Source organism: Gallus gallus, chromosome 4 (genome assembly GCF_016699485.2).
Source record: "Gallus gallus isolate bGalGal1 chromosome 4, bGalGal1.mat.broiler.GRCg7b, whole genome shotgun sequence".
In the NCBI taxonomy this organism is placed as follows: domain Eukaryota; kingdom Metazoa; phylum Chordata; class Aves; order Galliformes; family Phasianidae; genus Gallus; species Gallus gallus.
The window spans coordinates 89,380,765-89,401,761 of record NC_052535.1 but is presented as its reverse complement, the minus strand read 5'-3'; the positions used below and the strand labels follow the sequence as shown (position 1 = coordinate 89,401,761).

Sequence of the window (20,997 nt, the reverse complement as noted above, 5' to 3'; positions counted from 1 at the left end):
GTGTTACAAAATTTTTAAATCTGCATATTGCAGCAAACATTCCCTGGGAACGGCAGCAGCTATACAGTTTGCTGAGCTGTGGGAGCCTGGGCTGCAAGGCCAGCTATTGCCAAAAGCTGGCTGTGACACAGCCACCACAATGCTAATATTGTTTTACAGCTATAATCTTAGGCTTGAATCGTCTTCACCTCTCGGCTTCCTTTGGAGAAGGTAAATAAGATTTTTCTGCTGAAATCCTCCATGGTTTGAGAATATCTTAGGTTACAACAGATGTTTTCAAGTCAAAGCACGTTTTGATTTTGGGAGACGCTGACTTTTTCTAAGGGGAAAAAGACCTGCTTGGTCTGAAAATATCATTTCTGCAATGTCCATTTGTCTAGAAGCAAGCTCTGCTCTAAGCAGACCTCTTAGATGCACACTAGGCTTGGCTTTGCAGATTAGACACCTGCACCTTTTTGTTGTTGTTTTTGTTCTTTTTTACAACTAAATACAAACTTAGGAGCTCCATTTTTTATGTAACATCTCTGCTTGACCAATTGTGACCACATCTGAGATCCCTGCTTGGGTTATGATTTATGAAACCCATGGAAATAAAACCCCAAATCTCCAAGACAAAATACCATGCCTGAAGAACAGTAACTATGAGAGCCCCCAGGAAGCATTCCTAGGAGTGAGGAGCTCTATGGGATCACTGTGCACAGCCGCTCCATATATCCACCAGCTCTGGTTTCTCTGTGCACAGGTCTAGATGCGAGCCCAGACAGACAGCAGAGCATCCTCATGCTCACAGCTCTGCAGGAAGCTGCTCTGTTTCTTTTCCAACATGCAAGATGTGTTTTCTTAGAAATAACATCACTAAGGAGAAAACTGCCCTAGGATGACCTCCGAGACGTCGGCATGGAGAGGAGTGATTTCTTGCTGCAATAGTGGGAATTTGAACCCTGGAGCACCTCTGGTTGAGTCCCTGCTCTGACAAACTCCATCCATCGGACCTGACACCAGGTCACTTTGGTGCATACCCCTACCTTGAAGCAGAGCTGACAGCCAAGGCCATCCTCCGAGATGCACCCAGCCAAGCAGCATTCACTCCATTTCTACCTGCAGGGACAGGAGGGACGACAAGCAACCAGAAGGCATACAACATGAGGGACACGGCTCAGTGGGCATAGTGGGGGATGGGTTTGTGGTCCAAAGCCAGTATTTAGGGTCAGAAAGCAAGGTGGTCTTTCTGTATCAACACTTTTAAGAGTACAGTGGATCTGTCCATGAAGAGTTGCTTTAAACATCCTCCTGTGTGCCTCCAAGGCCAGCCATCAATACCAGCACTGGGCACTGAGGTTATTAATGGGTTATCAATCACCTGATTTTTTAGCCCAAGGTTAGCTAGTAAGGTAAGCCAAAAAGAAACATTCATGCCCTGCTTAGGAATGGCCTTAAGTTGCACCAGGGGAGATTCAGGTTTAATAGTAGGAGAAATTTCTCCAAAAGAGTGGTGGAACCATGGAGATGTGGCACTGAGGGACACGGTCAGTGGGCATGGTGGAGATGGGCTGCAGTTGGACTTGGGGATCTTAGAGGTCTTTTGCAACATTAATGATTCTGTGATGTTTCAAGCACACAGATCAACACAAAACCAGAGCCTGGCTGGTGGTCGTGGTTACATGCCACTGCAGCTCTGGTTTTATACCAAAGAAGACAAAACACCTACTTTTGTTCTTAACCTAGCTCAGGTTGCTAAGCAAGAACAACACATTTATCTTTGTATTGACAAGACCTGAGCCCACAAACAATCCCAAACATTCTCTTAATAAAAGCCATCTTTAATGTTATATAAGCTAGCATATTTCAAGGAGGGAATCTGGACACTTTTTTAATGAGGACAAACCCCACTTTTTCTTCTGTCCTAAAGATGACTGATCTCAGACAAATGATTTCATTTCCTCTTTCCTAACAGGTGCTGATGGGGAGCAGTGTGTCATTGGCAGAAAGGATGGGGGAAAGCCATATATGACAAGCAGGGACATCAGAGGTGGAGATCTGGTACATTGGCTCCTCCATCTCCTTCCCCATGGCCAATCTTAAGGTTATTCCTTCTGAGGTCAGCTCTAGCTTTGTCTCAAGCAAGACTGCACTGGAGAAGAAATAAAATTCTGGCAGAGATTCCTTTTCCCAGAGCTATTCTGTGAATCAGGTTGGGACTAGAACCAAAGAACTGTAGAATGGTTTGGGTTGGAAGGGACCTCAAAGGTCGTCTGGCTCCAACCTTCCTGTCACAGGCTGGTTGCCAACCACTAGATCAGGTGCCTGATGAGTAAGGTGGAAGGAAAAGGAGTATTGAAAAAAGAAATACTGAAAGTTACTGAAAAAATGTTTATATATCCCATATTAATATATAGTAAATATATATTAATTCCTCTAAAGTTCCTCATCCCAAAGGACTGCACATCAACGGTCCCAGATCCAGAGCCAGATCTACGCTGCTTCTTTGTAACAGAGATCTCTTATTTCTCTTAGATGAGAAAAGAATAATCTTACTTGCAAAGATTTGCTGAGACTTCTGGTTTAATTGCAAGAAGCATAAAGCCAAAATCTGCTCTTCCATCCACGTGAGAAAGCCGTTTGTTTGTCCCTCTCTTCAGATGAAGCCGCGTAGGGTTAAGACGATGGGAAGCAGCATCACAGCCCAGCTGATCTGTCACTTCCCCAGCCTCCTCCCTGCATCGCTTGCCAACTGCAAACATGGAAGGGGCTTGCTTTAATTAATACCAGGTCTCAGCAGACCACTGGAGGCAGTGGCACTTGTTTTCGGGTCATCTGGTCCTAATAGGCTCACACTGGGAGGTGATTTGTTGCTAACTGACAGCAGAGACCAGTTAATGAGGGCTGAGGCCTTAGAATCCGACATAATGAAACTGGAGGCTGCTGCTAAATTATTTGTCATCACCATTAAAAAAAAAAAAACCCAAAACAAAACCAACAACCTCTTGAGGAGCTGCTGGTTATTAATCCAGATATTTACAACATAAAAATCACTCCCTGCCTGCAGGATTTTCTCTAGGCGGCTCTGAGCCAGCAATAGGGGATTTCTGCCTTGTTCCTGTCCCCAACGGCTCATCTGCACAGGGACCTCACTGTGTGCAGACTGTGCCCTCTTTTTGCAAGTGTCCACTTCCAGTGCACCCCAAGCGCCGCAGCTGACCCCACACTGAAGCCAACAGACCTCCTGCACACATGTGGAAGGAGGAAGCAGCCTTAAAGCTGCTGCCTTTGGCTGCTCTCTCAGATGGAAGGAGAGCTGCCACCTCCTCAAAGCAACACTGCACCCCTCAGACCTACAAACAACTATCTGGCTGTGCATGTCCCTATTCATTGCAAGGCAGCTGGACTAAATGACCTTTAAAGGTCCCTTCCAACACTAAGGATTCTATGATTCAATGCCATACCATGCAATACTCTTTGCAGGCATCAAGTGTCTCCCATAGAAGTCCACTGCGGCATGGCACCTCCCATCAGCAACACCAAGTGACCCACGTGACACCAGTGGTGACAGCCACCCTGCTGTACCAACAGGCCACTGCTGGCTGGATGCAATTCCTTTCTCCCCAGGTTTTTGGGAAGCTTTTCATGTTGTTTCAGAGGATGAGTTTCTCCCCCTGGTGATCCCATGATGCACTTCAGCTCTTTTGCAATCAGCACAGGAGAAACGAGAGCTGTCCCACCACGGCCCGCTCTGCTCTCGGCCCAAGCAGTTTCCTTATCAAAGCCTGACAGCTCCATGGGGTGACAGAACTCTGCAGACATCATTTCTCTTTGCTTCCTGCCCTCTGTCTATGGGGTTATGAAGTGTGGGAGCTCACTCCAACAGAAGGCTGGTCAGTGTGCACAGGTTAATTCTAGGAGAGGCAGTGAGCAAGACAAACCAACACCATGGAAAACCATCTTGCTCCCATCTCCATAATTCTCCTAACCACCATCAGCTGGCTCTGTAGAAACACTCTGTAAAAAAATCTAAACAAGCCCACACAGCCTCTTTCCCCGAGGTGAATTAGGGAACCCAAATGGCGTGGTAGGCAGGCTGAGTGCTGACTGCCCAGGGCACAGTCTGTTGGCAGAAAGAATGCCTGGAGGAGGACATCTGAGGCTTGAGAGAGAGACAAAAGTGTGGGCCACAGTAAAAAAAAAAACAAAACAAAAACAAACAAACAAACAAAACCTTTAAGGATTTTTAATGTTGGATATCAGGAAAGATTTCTTCTCCAAAAGAGTGATCAAGCACTGGCACAGCTGCCCAGCGCTGGAGACCCAGTGGTGGGTCCCTGTCCTTGGAGATGTCCAAGAAGCGTGGTGGTGTGGCACTTGGGGACGTGGCCAGTGGGCATGGTGGGATGGGTTGGGGTTGGACTTGGTGATCTTAGAGGTCTTTTCCAAGCTTAATGATTCTATGATTCTTATAATTCAAGGTACTGAGCCATCAGGGGACTATCTCTAAAGCCTGACTGCTACAGTCAACTGTCACACTGCTACTCTGCAGCCTCACAGTCATACTTCTTGGCATTTCAGCCTGAACGGGGCTGATTCACCAGCATCTTAACACGTGTGGATAATTTGAGTTCACCCAACAGCAAAGCAACAGCGCAGAGACCCAAGCAGAGCACAGTGCAGGACATGCTGGAAGCAACCAGTGGCAGAAGTCTCCTTCTGTTGAAAAGCTTGGGCATGCATGGACAAAGATTCCTCATGGTTAAAACACTTCCTTGTTGTTTAGACTGAGCTATGTCAATTAAAATCTAAACATGCTTGGCAATTCAAAGAAACATCTCAAAAGCACTGCAGTGCTGCTGGAAGGGAGCAGTTACTTAGTAGTGTAATACATAAAGCGTTACCCACTGCTATTGAGACAGCACTTATGACAGCTCCCAAGTAGCCCTGGATGAACTTGGACGTCGGAGAAGGCTTTGGAAAGAGAAACAAAACATATTTTCAATAAACAAACTTCTGGTTATTAAAACGCAACTGAGCTGTTTCTGTTGTTTAGGGGTACTTTTTCTTTTTGTATTTGCTTTCAACCAGAGACAGGTTTAATTTTGTCATATTGTTCTGTGACACACGGTCTGTCATCTAGCAGCGGCAAGCCCAAGGAAAAATGTAACCTCATGAACAAGGTTAAAGGGAATGGAAAATTAATTGGCATCACAAATTGTAGTAATAGCAGCTAAAAGAATATGTGAAAGAAATTCAGCAAGTGGAGAAAAACAGAAAAAAAAAACACTGCTATTCTTATACACTTGCAGTGAACCCCAAACTCTCCTTATCAAATATTTGTCCTTTAAATGCTATCACAGTGAGTTGGATCGTTTCCATCTCAGATTCCTCTTGTGAGCTTCTACATCCCCACAAGAGATTCCCCACTGAGGAAGGGGAAGAGAGCAGGGCCAACAGCATGCCTGGGCTACATACCAGACATCCTTATGATACAGAAGGGTGACCAGGGAGCCTTCCTTTGCTATCCAAACACCCAAACAGACATTGCTTTGTGCTCATTTACACACCCAGTGTAATGGTTTTATACTGATTAAACTACATCCTGGCTCAGTGTGAAGGCAGTGAGCACTGCTCTTGAGCTTCGAGTGATTTCAAGATCCTCGAGCCATTTACAGCGCAGTCTAAAATGGAAGTCTCTACAGGAGAATGGCCAACCTACAAATTCAACACGGTTCCTACTCTGCAGATTCCATTAACAGCAAAGAAACAAGACTTATGTTTCCATGTCAAAACAGAGCTAGCACGCAGCACACACTGCATATGCTGGGTCTCCTCACCTTTGTCGCGTTGCGGTTTGCATAGTTGACGCACGCATTGTGGCTCTGATTCAACCACTACAGAGGAAATAAAAAGAGAGAGACGTAAATGTAACCTTGCAGAAAATAAGGTCTACGAACACAGGACTGCCATCTCCACGTGGACCTGTCTGTGATTTGCCACATCTTTTTACAAGCTTGTGCATGCACTGACCCTCTGGGCTGAGAAAGAAATGCATGCAGCTTTCACCAGCACTCCATCCACACATAAGCATGTGCACAAGAACTGCTTCATGAAAATAAGCAACTAGATCTAAAAACAGACTTTAAGGCCACGGTACAAAGTAATTTTAAAGCTAAAAGTCATAATCTCCCCCTAACGTGCCACAAAGCCACATGCACCAGCTTGTCCTGAAGACACAAGTCAAGGCTGCTTTCCTTTGCATGACATCCCCCACCCATTCAGTACATGGAGGCAGATGAGCCTTACCTGCCAAAACACAGTGGATGCTATCGTCTGGTTGGGCAGAAGAAGACCAACAACCTGCAAGAGAAGAAATTCGTGTTAACATACAAATGGTTGTTGATGCTCTGCTAGGCAAGAAAACAGCAAGCATAATTCTATTGACTTTACTAAGTTATCTCTATGCATGGGCTTCATTTCATGGTGAGTGGCCAGAGCACAGCCAGGAACAAGCAGGTGGGGGAACAGAACCACCCAGGAAAGCAATAAGGTGTGAACATCTGAAGACAGGAGTGCCACCCAGAAGCACATGTGCTCCTGTTTTGGAGCCACCAGCTTTGTTTGAAGAGAACTGCTGATCTGAGCCCGTATGTATGCACTGTTCACGTGGTCCTGGCAGCATTCTTGGGATGTCTCGAAATACCATTGAGGCTCATTCCTGCAATTCTTCAGAGGACCCATCTCTTGCAGAGGATGCAGTGCAGCCAGACTCCTTCCTGCCCAGTTTGATGGCAGCCTTTTCCCCTCAAGGGCAAAAAGCTGAAGAAACATAGAGCCATAAAGGTTGGAAAAGAGCTCTGAGATCCCCAAGCTCAACCCAACCCATCCCCACCATGCCCATAACCACATCTCTCAGTGCCACATCTCCACGGTTCTGGAACACCTTCAGGGATGGTGACTCCACCTCCTCCTTGGGCAGTCTGTTCCAATGCCTGATGGCTCTTTTGGAGAATAAACATTTCCTAATGTCCAGTCTGAACTTCCACTGGGGCAACTTGAGTCCTGGGCACACTGCTGGTTCACGTTCAGCCAGGTGTTGACCAACTGACCCAGATCCTTTTCCTCCATGCAGCTTTCAGTCATGCTGCCGTAAGCCTGTAGTGATGCATGGAGTTGTTGTGAAGGACTCGGCAAGAAGAGGAAAGGGAAGGAAAGCAAAGGAACTTCGAGTATTAAACCCAATGAGTGGGGCCAGGAGTTCCTAGGTAAGAAGCAGGTAAAAAGTGGTGCTTTGTAATATCATTGTCATTTTCTCCCTTCCTTACAGTTTCTGATAGTTTATGAAGAGGGTCTTCATGGCACAAAATCACACTTGCATCTTTGTGAAGAGTATAAAGACTGAACAACTTTTAAATCCAAACGTGTTGATTTTCGGGCTGCTCAGGTATCAGTGTGAGCTAAAATGACTCCGGGGCAGCTGGTCAAGAAGATTCCAAGTTCACCCATGCTCACAGACCATCTCAGCATCACTTACTTTAGGGTTGTTCCCACCAACGCTGAGAAGAATGAAAACTTCTCCATTGGAGCACAGGCACTGCCATGAGATGGGGAGAGCTCAATCCAGCCCAGCACATCTGCAGCAGCAGCAGCTGAAGAGGAGCCAACTCCCACGCTCGAGGACATCAAAGAGAAATAACAACAAACAAAAGGGCAATAAGGGTTGGGAGGCTGCTTCCATTTACATCTTTCCTTTCTTTTCTTCCTCCAGCTCTTCCTCCTCCTGCCTTTCTCCAAGTTACAGCCGCTCGGTGCGCTGGCTGACGGCCAAGACGTGCAAGTCCCATTAATTTGCCGCTCCCATTTATGATTAGGATCTCATCATTAATTGCATCGCTGTTGGTCAGAGCCAAATGAACTCAACAGGTGCTGCCCCATCCTCACCCCAGCACCACCGAGTGCCTCACGGGGACCAGGGAAGCTTCGAGGAGGAGGAAGGAGACAAGCGGCCCCCGCGGCAGCAGCCGGAGCGCAAGAGGGAGGGAGAAAGGGGAGGGGGAAATAAATAAATAAAAGAGCACCCAAAATCTGTATGACTGAAAGAGGCACGTTTAAATGCAAACTCTCCATATGTGCAAGAGTCTGTCAAGAAATGTACAGTTTCACTTTTAATTACTGACAGGGGAAAAAATAACTAAGAAGGAAAACAAAATATATATTAAAAAAAAAAAAAAGGAGAAAAAAGGCTTCTAAACACCAGAAAAGTACCAACTAACAAAATTTAATTGCCTATCAGGTGCAAACAGCCCTTTGTGGCTGCAGACCAGGGCTGCAGGCACTTCCCAGACGTCTGTCGGCTCTCGGCATGTCTGTAGTTGAGTTCTCATTTTGCAGCCTCGAGCCCTGCTCTGTTTGCCTGTCACCTGCAATGGACATGAGGCACTGCTCCAGGTGTTCCCCAGTCCCAACAAGGCCTCTTGAGCTCCCCATCCGCATCCCAGAGGACAAAGGAGCGGGGTTGCAAATTTCACCCACCCCTTTGTTATGGAGTTGCCTGAAATGGCAATCAGTGCAGTTGGATACTGGACCAGGAGCTTTCAGAAAGTAGCCATAAAGTGGAGAGCCTTAAGAGTGGTGAGTACAAAAAATGGGGAACCTGAAAAAATGATGAGCTGCAAAAAGTGGTGAACCCAAAAGATGACAAACCCAAAGACCATGAACCAAAAAATTGGTGAGCTCAAAGAAAGAGGAGCCAAAGACAGTGAACCCCAAAGACAATGAGCCCAAAAGACAACAAACCCCAAAGACCTTGAACCCAAAAAAGTGGCAAACCCAAAAGAGAACCCAAGGACAGCAAACCCCAAAGACAATGAGCCCAAAAGACAACAAACTCCAAAGACCATGAACACAAAAAGTGGTGAGCCCAAAGGAGAACCCAAAGACAGTGAACTCCGAAGACAATGAGCCCAAAAGACAACAAACTCAAAAGACCACGAACCCAAAAAGTGGTGAGTTCAAAGAACTCACAGTGAACCTAAAAGATGGCAAGCCCAAAACACAACAGACCCAGAAAGTGGTGAACTCAAAGGAGAACCTAAAGACAGCAAACCCCAAAGATGATGAGTCCAAAAGACAGCGAACTCCAAAGATGACAAACGCAAAAAGTGGTGAGCCCAAAGGAGAGCTCAAAGTCAGTGAGCCCAAAAAACCTATGAACCCCAAAAAAGTCAACTCTCAAAAAACAGAACCCAAAAGATCCATCAACCCCCAAAAAAGAAAACCCCAAAAAACTGTGAACCACAAAAAACCTTGAACCTCTGAAACAACATGAACCCAAAAAGCCTATGAGTCCTGCCCGTGGGCTGGATCTGCTGGCAATATGGCTGGCTCTTCCAGCCCAGCTGGCTCTTCCAGCTCAATGAAGAGCCGATTCCAGCTTCATTCCCCGAAAATGAAGTGTTTTGCCCCATTTTCCTATGTCTGGAGGAAATCATGTGCCAAGAGAGTGCTGGGCCGGGTTACCTAAGCCCCCAACAAACCTCACTCATTGGCTGGGAAGACAAAGCAAGGAAGAGTGAAACCCATGGAAGGTGAAAAGGTGGACGAAGGTTGAACCATGCACACGGCCCCAGGAAGGATGGCGGTGGAAGCAAAGCATCACAGCTCCCTGGCTCCGGGCCCTGCCCAGGGGATGCACACACAGCCACAGGATTTGGCTGCGGCAGAGCTGCTTAATCCAGAAAAGAAATGATTATTATCACCAGGCTTTAATCCCAGGCGAGCGCTCGCCGCAGGCACCCCAAGCCTCTCTTGAGGAAATCCCATCCCCCTATGCTGAAGGCAAGGCTCAAACTGTTTTTATGCTAGAGCAGGCTGCCAATTTTGTCACTAAATTTCACAGATCGATTGGCATAAATGTTACATTTTAATTTTAACATTTGAAACGTTTGGTTTCTCTTTTTTTTTTCCCTTCCTTTTTTTTTTCCTTTTTTTTTTTTTTTTTTTAAATGACAAGAGGTTCCAGTTTATCCTTTACAGCAAGCGAAATTGGGCTCATCTGACAGCTCTCGGCTCCTCTGACAGCTCTGGATTGGGGCCGATTTCATTGTCAATTTGAGCGTTAACTCATTTTTGTTTAACCTTTTCCTTTAAAATGCCCCATACAGAGTTACCGCCGCCACGCTGCACATGACAACAAATAGCAACAGCCGTGCTGGGGGCTGCTTTCTGCCTTCAGCTCCCAGCCACCCCGCTACCACCAGTAGGGGAGGGATCGTTACCGCTCCATAAGCATCATGCCACAGTCCAATGGGTTTAGGGAGATTAAATTTAGCAGCTTTTCATACAATCATAGAATAATTAACGTTGGAAAAGACCTCTATGATCAAGTGCAAACGTCAATCCATCACCATCACGCCAACCAAACCACGTCCCCAAATGCCACACCTACAACCTGATCTATTGCATGGGAGTTGGACTGGATGACCTTTTAATGGTCCCTTCCAACTCAAATGATTCTATGATCTCCACGGTTCTTGGACACCTCCAGGGACAGTGACTCCACCACCTCCCTGGGCAGCCTGCTCCAATGCCAGACAACTCTTTCAGAGAAGAAATTTTTCCTAATATTCAACCCGACCCTCCCTGGCACAACTTGCTCTTTCCTTGGTTATAATAACGTGGATACAATAGGCTGAGGGAAGAGCTGGAGGTGGAAGGACCAAGCTGGATTCGCTCAGCCTTCTGGCACCAGCTTGTGTGGTTTTGGACAAAGCTCTGTGCTCCAGTTTCCCCATTCACAAAATGGGGTTAATTAATAGTTGCTGCTCTGAAGACAAGGAACGCAGAGTTATCTCCGTTCTGGCTTTCACTGTCAACAGCACCCAAATGCTTACAAATTTCACAGTAACAAACGAAGAACACCCTCAGCACTAAGCCCTTGCAGTTTTAATTAATCAAGACAAGGAAACGAGATGCTGGCCTCCAGCTCCCTGAGCTTGCCACAGCCAGGAAGTGACCTGCAAAACATGCAAATGGCATAAATGCCCCCAAAGATGGATCCATGAGCTGCAGAAGGCAGTGAGCTCCTCCCCGTCTTCCCTTTCCCTGCTGGAAACACAAAGCCGAGGATGTTGCAGGAAGCAGCAGGAGGATGCTGCTGGATGGACAGCTGGCCCAGAGCACACATGGCACAGGTAGGTGATGGGGAAGGTGTGAAGCTGGGGTGAATCTGCAGTGAGGCAGCAAGGTGCTGTGAGTGTTACAAAAGGCATTCTCTGTTACTCGCAACCAAAGCGCGGAGGGACGTTAAAATACTTACGATGGGTGTTCCAAAGGGAATGTAACCTATTAGGAAAATAAAGGAAAAAAGAGAGAGATGCATGCATTTTAATATGTCGTTTCGGGCTGGAAAGGCATCACACCTAATAAATCTAACAGTGCTATGGGTTCAGGGTACAAGGCACACCTAGCGACTATTTTAATCACAGGTATCATAGAATCACAGAATGGCCTGAGTTGAAAAGGACCACAATGATCATCTGGTTTCAACCCCCCTATTATGTGCAGGGTTGCCAACCACCATCCCAGGCTGCCCAGAGCCACATCCAGCCTGGCCTTGAATGCCTCCAGGGATGGGGTATGTTAGAGCTGTCTGTCCTAGAGAAGGCTTTACCCCAAATCTTGTTAAGCGCTACAAAAATCAAAGGCTTCACATTTTAACTCTGCTAAGATTGCCAATTTCTGTGCTAATTATAACCCATCTCTATGACTTCCACCGGAAGGTCTCAGCATTTTGTCAGTGTTACTGAATTACACACCTCATGGATCCAATTCACAGTCAGAAGGGGCAATGACCCATGAGAACAAAACATTTGTCTAAAAATACTGAATAAGGCAGCGGAAGAGTGGGTCCTGGGCTTTTTGTCCCCACATTTCACCCTCGAACTCAACGTTCTTCAAAGAACAAGAGAACAAAACCCACCAGCCCTGTTATTTTTCCCCTCTGCTTAGGCTGCTTATCCAGTGAAGACACTTCCCGTGGGTCCTACAAATGGAATGGATCCTATGGGAGGGGTCTTATTACATAAAGATGGATGCCACCTCTCCCACAGCTCCCAGAGTCCGGGGAAAGGACCAAGGCTGCACCCACACCCTTGAGTTTGGGTGTTTACTACAGAGTTGAAATCATCATGATTTTACCTTTCCGGTAATGATATTATGATTATTATCTGGTAATTATATTATGATTACCTTTCTGGTAATGAATACCAGAAAGGATATCATCTTGACAAGGAGATGGAAATATTAAGCACCAGACCTCAGGTAGGTATTGAGTGTCCCAAATCAGCTTGATTTCTAAGGGATTTTGGTGCTTGAACTACTTTCAAGCATCTGGTTTAAATGTTTACAAGATACAACACACACACGAAAAAAAAAAAAAAAGCAAGAGGAAAAAAAAGATACCATTTTGTACAAATTCCCACTAAAATTAATGACTGCTTGATTAGGACATACTGTACCTGACATTCTGAAAGGCATGAAGATGGTCTCGTTTGTGTCGGGGTGGATGATGGCCTGCAAAAGAATCAGCAAACAGCCATAGTGAGGGCAGAGAAACAGCATAGGGATGCTGGAGCTGTGCAAGGGTATCTCTTCTATTGCTTCCAAGGGCTGTCCCAACCCCCCTCCTGCTGTCCCAAACCTCTCCCTTGTCCCAAACCTCCTCTTATTGCTGCCTTCTCATCTCCTTAAGCAATAAGGTAGGAGATGATACGGAAATAATTTAGTCTGGAATACAGAAATGTTTCTTCAGGATGTGGCTGAGGTGGGATAAAAGGTGTGCAGGTGTAAACAGCACCATAAGGGCCCATCCACACGAAATTCTCTAACAGGTTCATCCCTTTTGTCTGTATCTCCTCAGCCAACCCCACTTCCATGAGCAGCCCAAATTCAATGGAAATCCTAATTCTGCTCTGTCAATGAGCAGCAACGAAGCCGTGCAATTTTACCATTTTTTTTTATTACAAAGAGGTCAAATTCATGAGCGTGTGCCCAGGGGAGGAGGTGGGGCACAGCCAGAAGAACTACCAAACTATTTCTGAAAGCCCGGGGACAAGAAAGCTCTTGATTAGACAGAAAGGAACAAATGAAGACATCAAAATATAGAAATACAATGAAAAGATAAAAATCAGACTCTTGGGTGGCAACAGAGCTCACATTTACATGTCTGCAGAAAGAGAAACCAGCAACTGGCAGTCAGAAACAGACAGGACAGCATCGCTCAGCAAAAAGGGAGAAAGCAGCAGCCCCGAGCAATCACGGCATACAAAAAAGTACATTACCTGCTTTATTTTTTGTGCTCCCCACAGCTAGAAAAACAAAAGAGAGCATAACAGTTAGCAAAGGAGCAGCACGGCTGTCCCACGTCTCATGCAGATCCCCAAATATCCATCACTGGGTCTGCTTGAAGGCTGCAGCAGGAAATCTTCGGTACTCTCCTGGACTGAAAGTGCTTTTACAGACTGAGCTCTTTCCAATTCAAGTGGCCACCAAGATGCTGGGTGGAAAAGTTATGCTTTGTATATTGGATGATAGGAAAGAACAGCAGCCACAAGCTTTCCAAACCAGGGACTGTCCTACTGACTGCAATTGGGCATCAGAATACCTCAAATCAGGCTCAGACAGCTGAGATCTTCAGACACCAATGAGTAACAGAAGCTGAGGAGTGCATGCATGAGTTGCAGATAGAGGTGATGGGGAGGGGACCACTACCACTGCATAGCTTATGGTTACCTAGAAGAAAAAAGTCCCCTTTTTTATTGAACCACAGAACTGAAGAATCATAGAGTCATAGAACGGCTTGTGTTGGAAGGGACTTCAAAGAGTTCCAACCCTTGATATGTAGACAGGGTTGTCAACCACTAAAACAGGCACCAGATGATGTTGCTCATGGCCCCATCCAACCTGCCCTTGAGTACCTCCATGGATGGGGCATCCACAACATCTCTGGGCAGAGAAGTTGTATGTGTGATGTATATTTACATATCAACATACTTGTTTCAAGAGATGGACAAATAAAACAGGACTCCCATAAAATATCTAAACAGTTAAACTGCCCTTCCTATTAAAAGCTGCTCTACCCTCCTGACCGTGGCTGGCTTTGGCTCCCAGCCACTGGTACTGCTCCTCTGTCTGACAGCCTTCAGAGCTGTCTGCTGGCATTCTTCACATGGGTACCTGGAGCTGCTAAATCCCCCTTTAACCTTCACTCAAAGGAAAAAATAGAACAGCAGAGCCAGGAGCCTGGCTGTTTCCTTGGCCAGGCACATTTGCCAATCTTTTAACCACCCTCGTGGCTCTTTTAGCTCTTTCCAATTTGTCAACATCCTCTTAAATCGAGGACGCCAGAAAGCAGACAAATCATTCCAACAACAGTTGTGCCAGTGCCAGGCCTAGGGGAGGCTAACCTGACAAGATCTGCTCTTGCAGTGGATGGATCCAAAGATAGCAAGAGCTCTTTTGCTCAGAGAACTCGTGCTCCTCCATTGCCCACTGCAGAGATCCAGGCATTCATGCTTTAGTTAGTATTATAGCATAAGTTGAGCTCAGTTCTGCCATTCTTCTTTTTCTAAGCATTAGTACCTTCCCCAAATATGAATCCATGAGGATACTTTTGAAACAAGGTAATTATTCTATTATAAATAGCAGAAATTGTCCCACCGATACCAGCAGCCACAAGACAAGAGGTAATGGAACAGGACAAGAGGTCACAGACTGAAGTTGCCCCAGTGGAGGTTCAGGTTGGATATTAGGAAGAATTTATTCTCAGAAAGAGTGGCAATGCAGTGGCATGGGCTGCCCAGTGAAATGGGGGGGGGGGGGGGCCACCATCCCTGGAGGTGTTCCAGAACCATGGAGATGTGGCACTGAGGGATGTGGTTATGGGCATGGTGAGGGTGGATTGGGGTTGGTGATCTTAGAGGTCTTTTCCAGCTTTAATGATTCTGTGATCCTACTTCACTCTGAATTCAGTTCTCACCGAAGATCAGGAACTCAGATGAAAGTCACCACATGCACTGAGTTCCTGGAGCCCCTACATGTCACAGGCTGATGCACACATCCATCTCTTTCCTAAAAATAACCTCCCTTTTTAAGGAAAAATGCTACTCCCCATTTTACAGGTGACGACGTGACAAGGCAATCTTTACAGTCAGCAGCCAAAAGGTGGATCTGCCTTCACCAACCCCAAAACCCATAGGGTGGGAGGCCACATGAGGACATTGACCCATCAGCCTGAGGACCTCCAAGTCCCTCTGTGCCTGGCCATGTCTTGGCTGCCTTAGCTGTGAAACCAAACCACAAGATTTTCCTCTCCAACTGCAAGCATGGGGACTAGCAAAAAGGAAGAGGGATGGTTTCTGAGCCAGCGCTATGGCTTTTTTGGTCAAGTTATCTAATTTCATTAATTGATCCCAATATTTATGCATTTTCCCGCTGCAGTGCAAATATTGTTAGAACATGCGATTTCATTACTTCTCAGAAAGAGACTTTACAAGATGCACCTGATGAGTCACCTAAAGATTCTGCCAGCTCATTTTCACTTCTTTATCCTCTAATTCATCACTGCCTGCAGCAGCTCTCAGCAGCTCCAGCACACTGAGCCGTGCCAGCTGGGGGCTCATTTCCGAGCATGTCCCTGCTTTGCTGGGGATTCATTCATGCTCTCTCCGGCCATCTTAGGGAAGCAGTCAGATTTTGATCTCATTTACACTAGCATGAATCCAGAGCATCTTCACCCGAGCACATGGAACAACTCCAGATTTGTGAGCAATTTGTCAGAATTGGGTCCGTCATCTCTAAATATAGCTTATACAGAACGAGTCTTCTCTTACAGATGATCTTCCTTTACATCTTTCTGTGTATTACAGACTCAAAGTTATACAGTGATTTTGCCACCATTCAAATTTGGGTGCAAGAAGCAAACCTGCTCGTGCATGGATTCACAGAAAAAACCCAAGGACAAGGGTCCAGGAGAGCTGGAGCATCACTAACAGACTTCACAAATAGGCAATAATAGTCAAGCTGCTCCAGTCTATGGCTGGTGTGAGCTTCCAGCAGGACAGACTGGTCCCTGCTCTAGGGAGACAGCCTTCCTGGAGACAACATCCAAGGAGTGAGCATTCAAGGAGTTAGCATTCAAGGAGTCAACCTTCATGGAGACAGTGCTCAAGGAGTCAGTGTTCAATGAGTCAGCCTTCATGGAGACATCCTTCAAGACCATGGAGAGCTCCAGGACTGTACACAAATAGGTTCCCAATACCAGCAATTCAAGATGTTGAACTCATGGATAAGACTGCTATTCATCCTTCCCAGGGTTCTGGTATTTCTAGAACTTTCCAAGGAAGCCATCCACACAGCTCTGTTCAGCACTAGCTCTCGGGGAACAGATATGATCCTTGGTTGACAGGACGTCCATCAGCATTCCTTCCTTAGCAGCAAAATCACAGCTTAGACATAGCTTTCCAAAACGTATTTATTTAAAAATATCCTGCCCAAATTTCTTAGCTAACACCTGTCGCTATAAGAACACTATAAAGGCTACCAGTCATTCCTCAGGGATTAACTATCCTCTTATTAAAAGCAGGATAACCTCAAAATCCTGGACTAAACCATGAGCTGTTTTCCCCCTTCACTACAGCCCATGGTGCACCCAGGCTAGAAAGCTCTTTACAAACTGCTCGCCCTTGTTTGCAACAGGCCCTGAGGCTGCTGAAACATGGGGCCACCTCCACCCCATGTTTTTGAAGTGCACAGTGACAAAGCTTAGATATTTTCAAAGAGGGAAGTCTCATGTCTTTAGGCTTACATTGCTACAGATGAAGACCTCCTAAGCACTCGCTGTGTTGCACTCCCCAACACGCCATCTCCTCTTACAGCACTGTATTTTTTTCTGCTGCCTTCCTAATGATTAAAGGCATTTACAGACCACTCCAGACAGCATCCCCAGAACTTCCCAGCAGGTAATGGGAAAGGAAACCCCTATTTTTAGTATTCCACTAAACGCAGCACCAGTGCCAAGCACGAGGCAGGCGGTGCCGCCCGACAGAGCCTCCTGCCAGCGTGTGCTGCTCCACTCCCTCCCATGCTTTCTTCCCTACGAGTGCGATCACTCATGCTTCGCGTGCCTTTCTCCCACTTCTTTCCAGCTCCAGTCCCAAAACCCACATTCCCACTTCTCAAAAAGTGATATTTAGCACAAATGCACACCACGATCCCCAGCCAAGGCGTTCAGTTAGGGCAGGATGCTTGTAGCGAGATTTACGGGTGTAGAGCAATGGAATCTCAGACCTTTTGGCACTGCAGTTAACACTTACAGCTGATGTGCTTCACCCTGCCCCCTAACATATACAGAACCTGATGTATAGCTTTATTAATAAACTGGAAAACTAGGATAACAAACCACTGGCTGCACATGTTCCTCTGGAGAAAGCCTCATCAAGGGACCCTTTGCAAATGCGCTCATGGCAATCTTTACCTTAGGAAGGTTTTAGCCCTAAGGAGACCAAGCTCAAATAACACATCCATGGGATAAATCAGTGCATCCCTACGTTTCCCGCATTTGGCACTAAAATACATCTGCAAAAAAGCACCAGAAGCTGCTGCTCCTCTTGGACACCAATGGAAACCTCCTTCCCCATCCTGAGCATCGCTGAGCCCAACGCTGTGAGCTGCTCACCACGGCAGAACTGCAGAGCCTTGGAGCAAACCCAAACGTCGAGTGGCACGGACCAAGACATCTGCACCACAGTCAATGGGAACTCTATTGGGATCTGCACTGAGAAACGCACACTGGGAACCATGAAATGCACGGATTTACCCAAATCCAAAACCAGTGTAGGTGGAAACAGAACCAAGTCCCGACTGATAAAAAAAGACAGCACTTAAATAACACTTTGCAGCTTTGCAGCACTTGATAAACATTAACTAATTAATCCTCATAGCATCCTACTGGAAAGATTTGAACAGAATAAGAAGCTCTCACAGAGAAGTGTTCCTCGCACCAGGGCTGGAGGACTTGGATGCCATTACAGGTTTCAGGCACAGCTTTGCAAAGCAGGCTTGCTAATGCAACGAGGGTGCTCAATATCAGATTTGTTTCAAGCTCCATATGGCTCAAGTAAGCTGAGAATCTAATCTGATTTGTAATCTCGATGTGAATTGAGATAAACTCCCTTAATCCTCAGATGATGAGACGAAGCAGAGCCAGTTTGCCACTGCCTGAGAGCATCGGCAGCAGAATTACCACCAATGATGCGCTGTGCCTTCACATCAGCACTTCTGCCCACACTCCCTGGGTGCCCACTGCCTTCAGACAGTGGGAACGATGCCCTAAAACATCTGACCCTACACAGGCCAGGCCACAGCAGCAATGAGCATTCAGGTCGCAGCAAAGTGCAGGGCCAGGCTTCTGGCAGCGACACGGCAGCAGCAGGACAACCCATCTATCTATGCTTTATCGAATCCTGCAAGAGACTAGAGGGAAAAAAAAGTACAGTTTACTGCAAATGGACCTCTTCGCTCTTCATCAACACTGTTAAGAAAAGCTATTATTCTCCAAAAGGGATGCTGTTTAGCCTCTGATAGATTCATTGTTCTCTGCTGTGTCTGGGACAGCGTGAGCGGCTCTTCCCGCTGCTAACATGATTGAAGGAGGCACACAGTAATAAACAGATCCCCATTAAGCTGGTGGGCCTCTTTGCACTTCACCGATCCTAATGGGGAAGAAATGAAACAGTTTCAAAACAGCAAGTTGCCAAAACTGCATTTGGAAAGGCTGAAGAGTGAGAAGTCACAAGTGATACAGCGCGGTTTGTGCTCCACCAACGCTCGGGGTGGGGGGGGGTGGAAGGGGCTTGGGGGGGGGACAGTATGAGAGCTGCAGCCTTCCTCTCACAGCTCCATCAGTGCTCAGAGCCCCATCCTGCCTCACCTGAACATCTCCAGGGATGGGGCACCCACCGCCTCCTGGGCAACCTGTGCCACTGCCTCACGTACCTCCTGAGGTCCCCTCCAACCTCCGATCTGATGGCAGACAAAGATGCGGGTGGATCGAAATCTGATATCTCAGAGCTGCAAGGATCCTAGCCAGCAAGTGAGCCAGAGCTCAAGATGTTCGGGTTTTTACCTTTAGAAACCCAGATTGAAGCCCTACCTTCATCACAGCCCCATCCCACCTGCAGCCGTGGTAGCCCAACCCTCCATCCCTCCTCATCCCAGCACACGGCATTAAGACTGACATGGAGAAGACAAAAACCACAGGTTTTGCTGATGCTCAACCCGAAAAACTAAGCATTTTGGGAGTGGGGGGGGAGGGAGCCCGAGTTTTTATTAAGCTCAGCTCCGTGCCAGCTGTGTCAGTGCAAGCGAGCAGAGAGGTGGGAACACATGGCCGGGATGGCAGTGCTGGCTGAGAGCAGCTCACGCTGCCATGGCAGCATGCTGCCAGGCACAGAGATCTGTACCCATTTGCAGCTAAGTTCAGAGAAATGCAATAGGTGCTGTCTGAGTGCTCTCGTGAGCACCCTCGCCCGCTCCTGCCAGCACGCCGCTGTTTGCAGCTCTTTACCTCTCTCTGCTGGCAGGACCAAGGGGAAGAGCCTGGGATGGGACTGCAGGGACAGAGGGGAGGGGGGACAACCAATCTTCAACACTTTTCTCTCTCAGGTTCATTCTGGTCCTTGTTCAGACACCGCTTTAAGGGCAGAGTGATGTGAGCCTACAGATGGGGCAAATCAGGGCTCTGGCCCCCAGCTGGGCTGTCAGCCTGCTATCATACATAAGCAGATCAGATCACACTGAGCAGCATCAGCACACGCTTGGAAACAGCTCAGCAGCTCTTGCTACCCCAATTTCAAAGGCAGAAAGAGACCCCAGGGTGAACGCACAACAGATAGGATGTGCCTCACTGAGCATGCTAGCAGTGCACGTCAAGCACAGGACCATTTCCTTTGCAAGGAATTTTAGCAAAGAGAACAAAAGTATTGGGCATTTCTGGGAGAGAGCCAAAAGAAAAGAGCAGTCTGAAGCCGGTAACAAAACCTCGGCGCTGCTACCTTAGTGCAGACCCTCAGTGAATGGGGAACAACATCCGACCTTTGCCAGCTCCAGGGGTTTTCCTGCAGTGCACATTTCCAAGCACAGTGACCACGCAGTAAAAGCAGCTGTGCCCTAAAACATGGCGACTCAAATCTCTCTTTATCCAATAGCCACCGAGTGTTGCATCCCTTAACTTTTCCCACTGCTGACGTGCCAGCTTCAATCTGTTCCTCCAATCTGTGCTGGTCTGTTGGACAGGTTGGGGAAGGGACTCAGTCACACAGAGGACACAGATGCGATCCTACAAATTAGTGAAAGGATAGGGAGGATAAAGGACAAAAGCCACAGCATCACGCCTGCTGTTGGTGGAGCCTTTTGGCTGGAGGACAAACCTCAGCACCAATTCTCCTGACTTACAGAAAACATCCACTGTTTTCTGTGGATGGGCACGCTGGCCCTTCACCCTTCCTTATTAGGCTGATATTTTACAGCCACTGTTTTTATAGGAGCAAGTATTCCCTCAAATGAAACCTCTTTACTCCAGCGGAGATTCCCTCCAGGAGGCACTTTGGGGAATTGCCTGCCCTGTTTAGAATTGGATATGTTACAGTCTATACCTTCTGCTGCAAATTGGCTCCTGGTGCACTTGTGTGTGTCATTTTCACCTACCCACTCACAGCTCACAGCAGACGCTGGGGCTGTGCGTAGGGCTGGATCCTGCCAGCTCTGGGCAGCTGAACTGGCATTAAACCTGGATTGCAGCAGTACCTCTCAGCACATCTGGCTCTCTTGCTGCAGAGCACTGTAAAGAACACAAGCTGAAACATCACTTAAGTGTAATGAGAGATCACCTAAATGAGGAGCACAAAGCGCTCAAGAACACACCAGAGAGATGAAGAAATGATAGAATCATAGAATGGT

The 20,997-nt window shown here is 47.0% G+C and overlaps 1 protein-coding gene across 3 annotated transcripts in view; it reads right to left on the bottom strand.

Annotated features, from left to right (window-relative positions):
* The window catches only part of SFXN5 (sideroflexin 5), a 78,293-nt gene that overhangs the window by 37,341 nt on the left and 19,955 nt on the right, over positions 1 to 20,997 (bottom strand). For 2 of the 3 annotated variants that reach the window (XM_420891.7, XM_046941170.1), the window contains 6 exons: positions 13,323 to 13,349; positions 12,501 to 12,555; positions 11,300 to 11,325; positions 6,289 to 6,342; positions 5,820 to 5,876; positions 4,888 to 4,953 (listed from right to left, as the gene is read on the bottom strand). In XM_420891.7, coding sequence (XP_420891.6) covers positions 4,888 to 4,953; positions 5,820 to 5,876; positions 6,289 to 6,342; positions 11,300 to 11,325; positions 12,501 to 12,555; positions 13,323 to 13,349 — 285 coding nt within the window. Of the gene's footprint in view, positions 1 to 4,887; positions 4,954 to 5,819; positions 5,877 to 6,288; positions 6,343 to 11,299; positions 11,326 to 12,495; positions 12,556 to 13,322; positions 13,350 to 20,997 lie in introns of all 3 variants that reach the window. The other variant, XM_046941169.1, reaches the window with a different exon arrangement.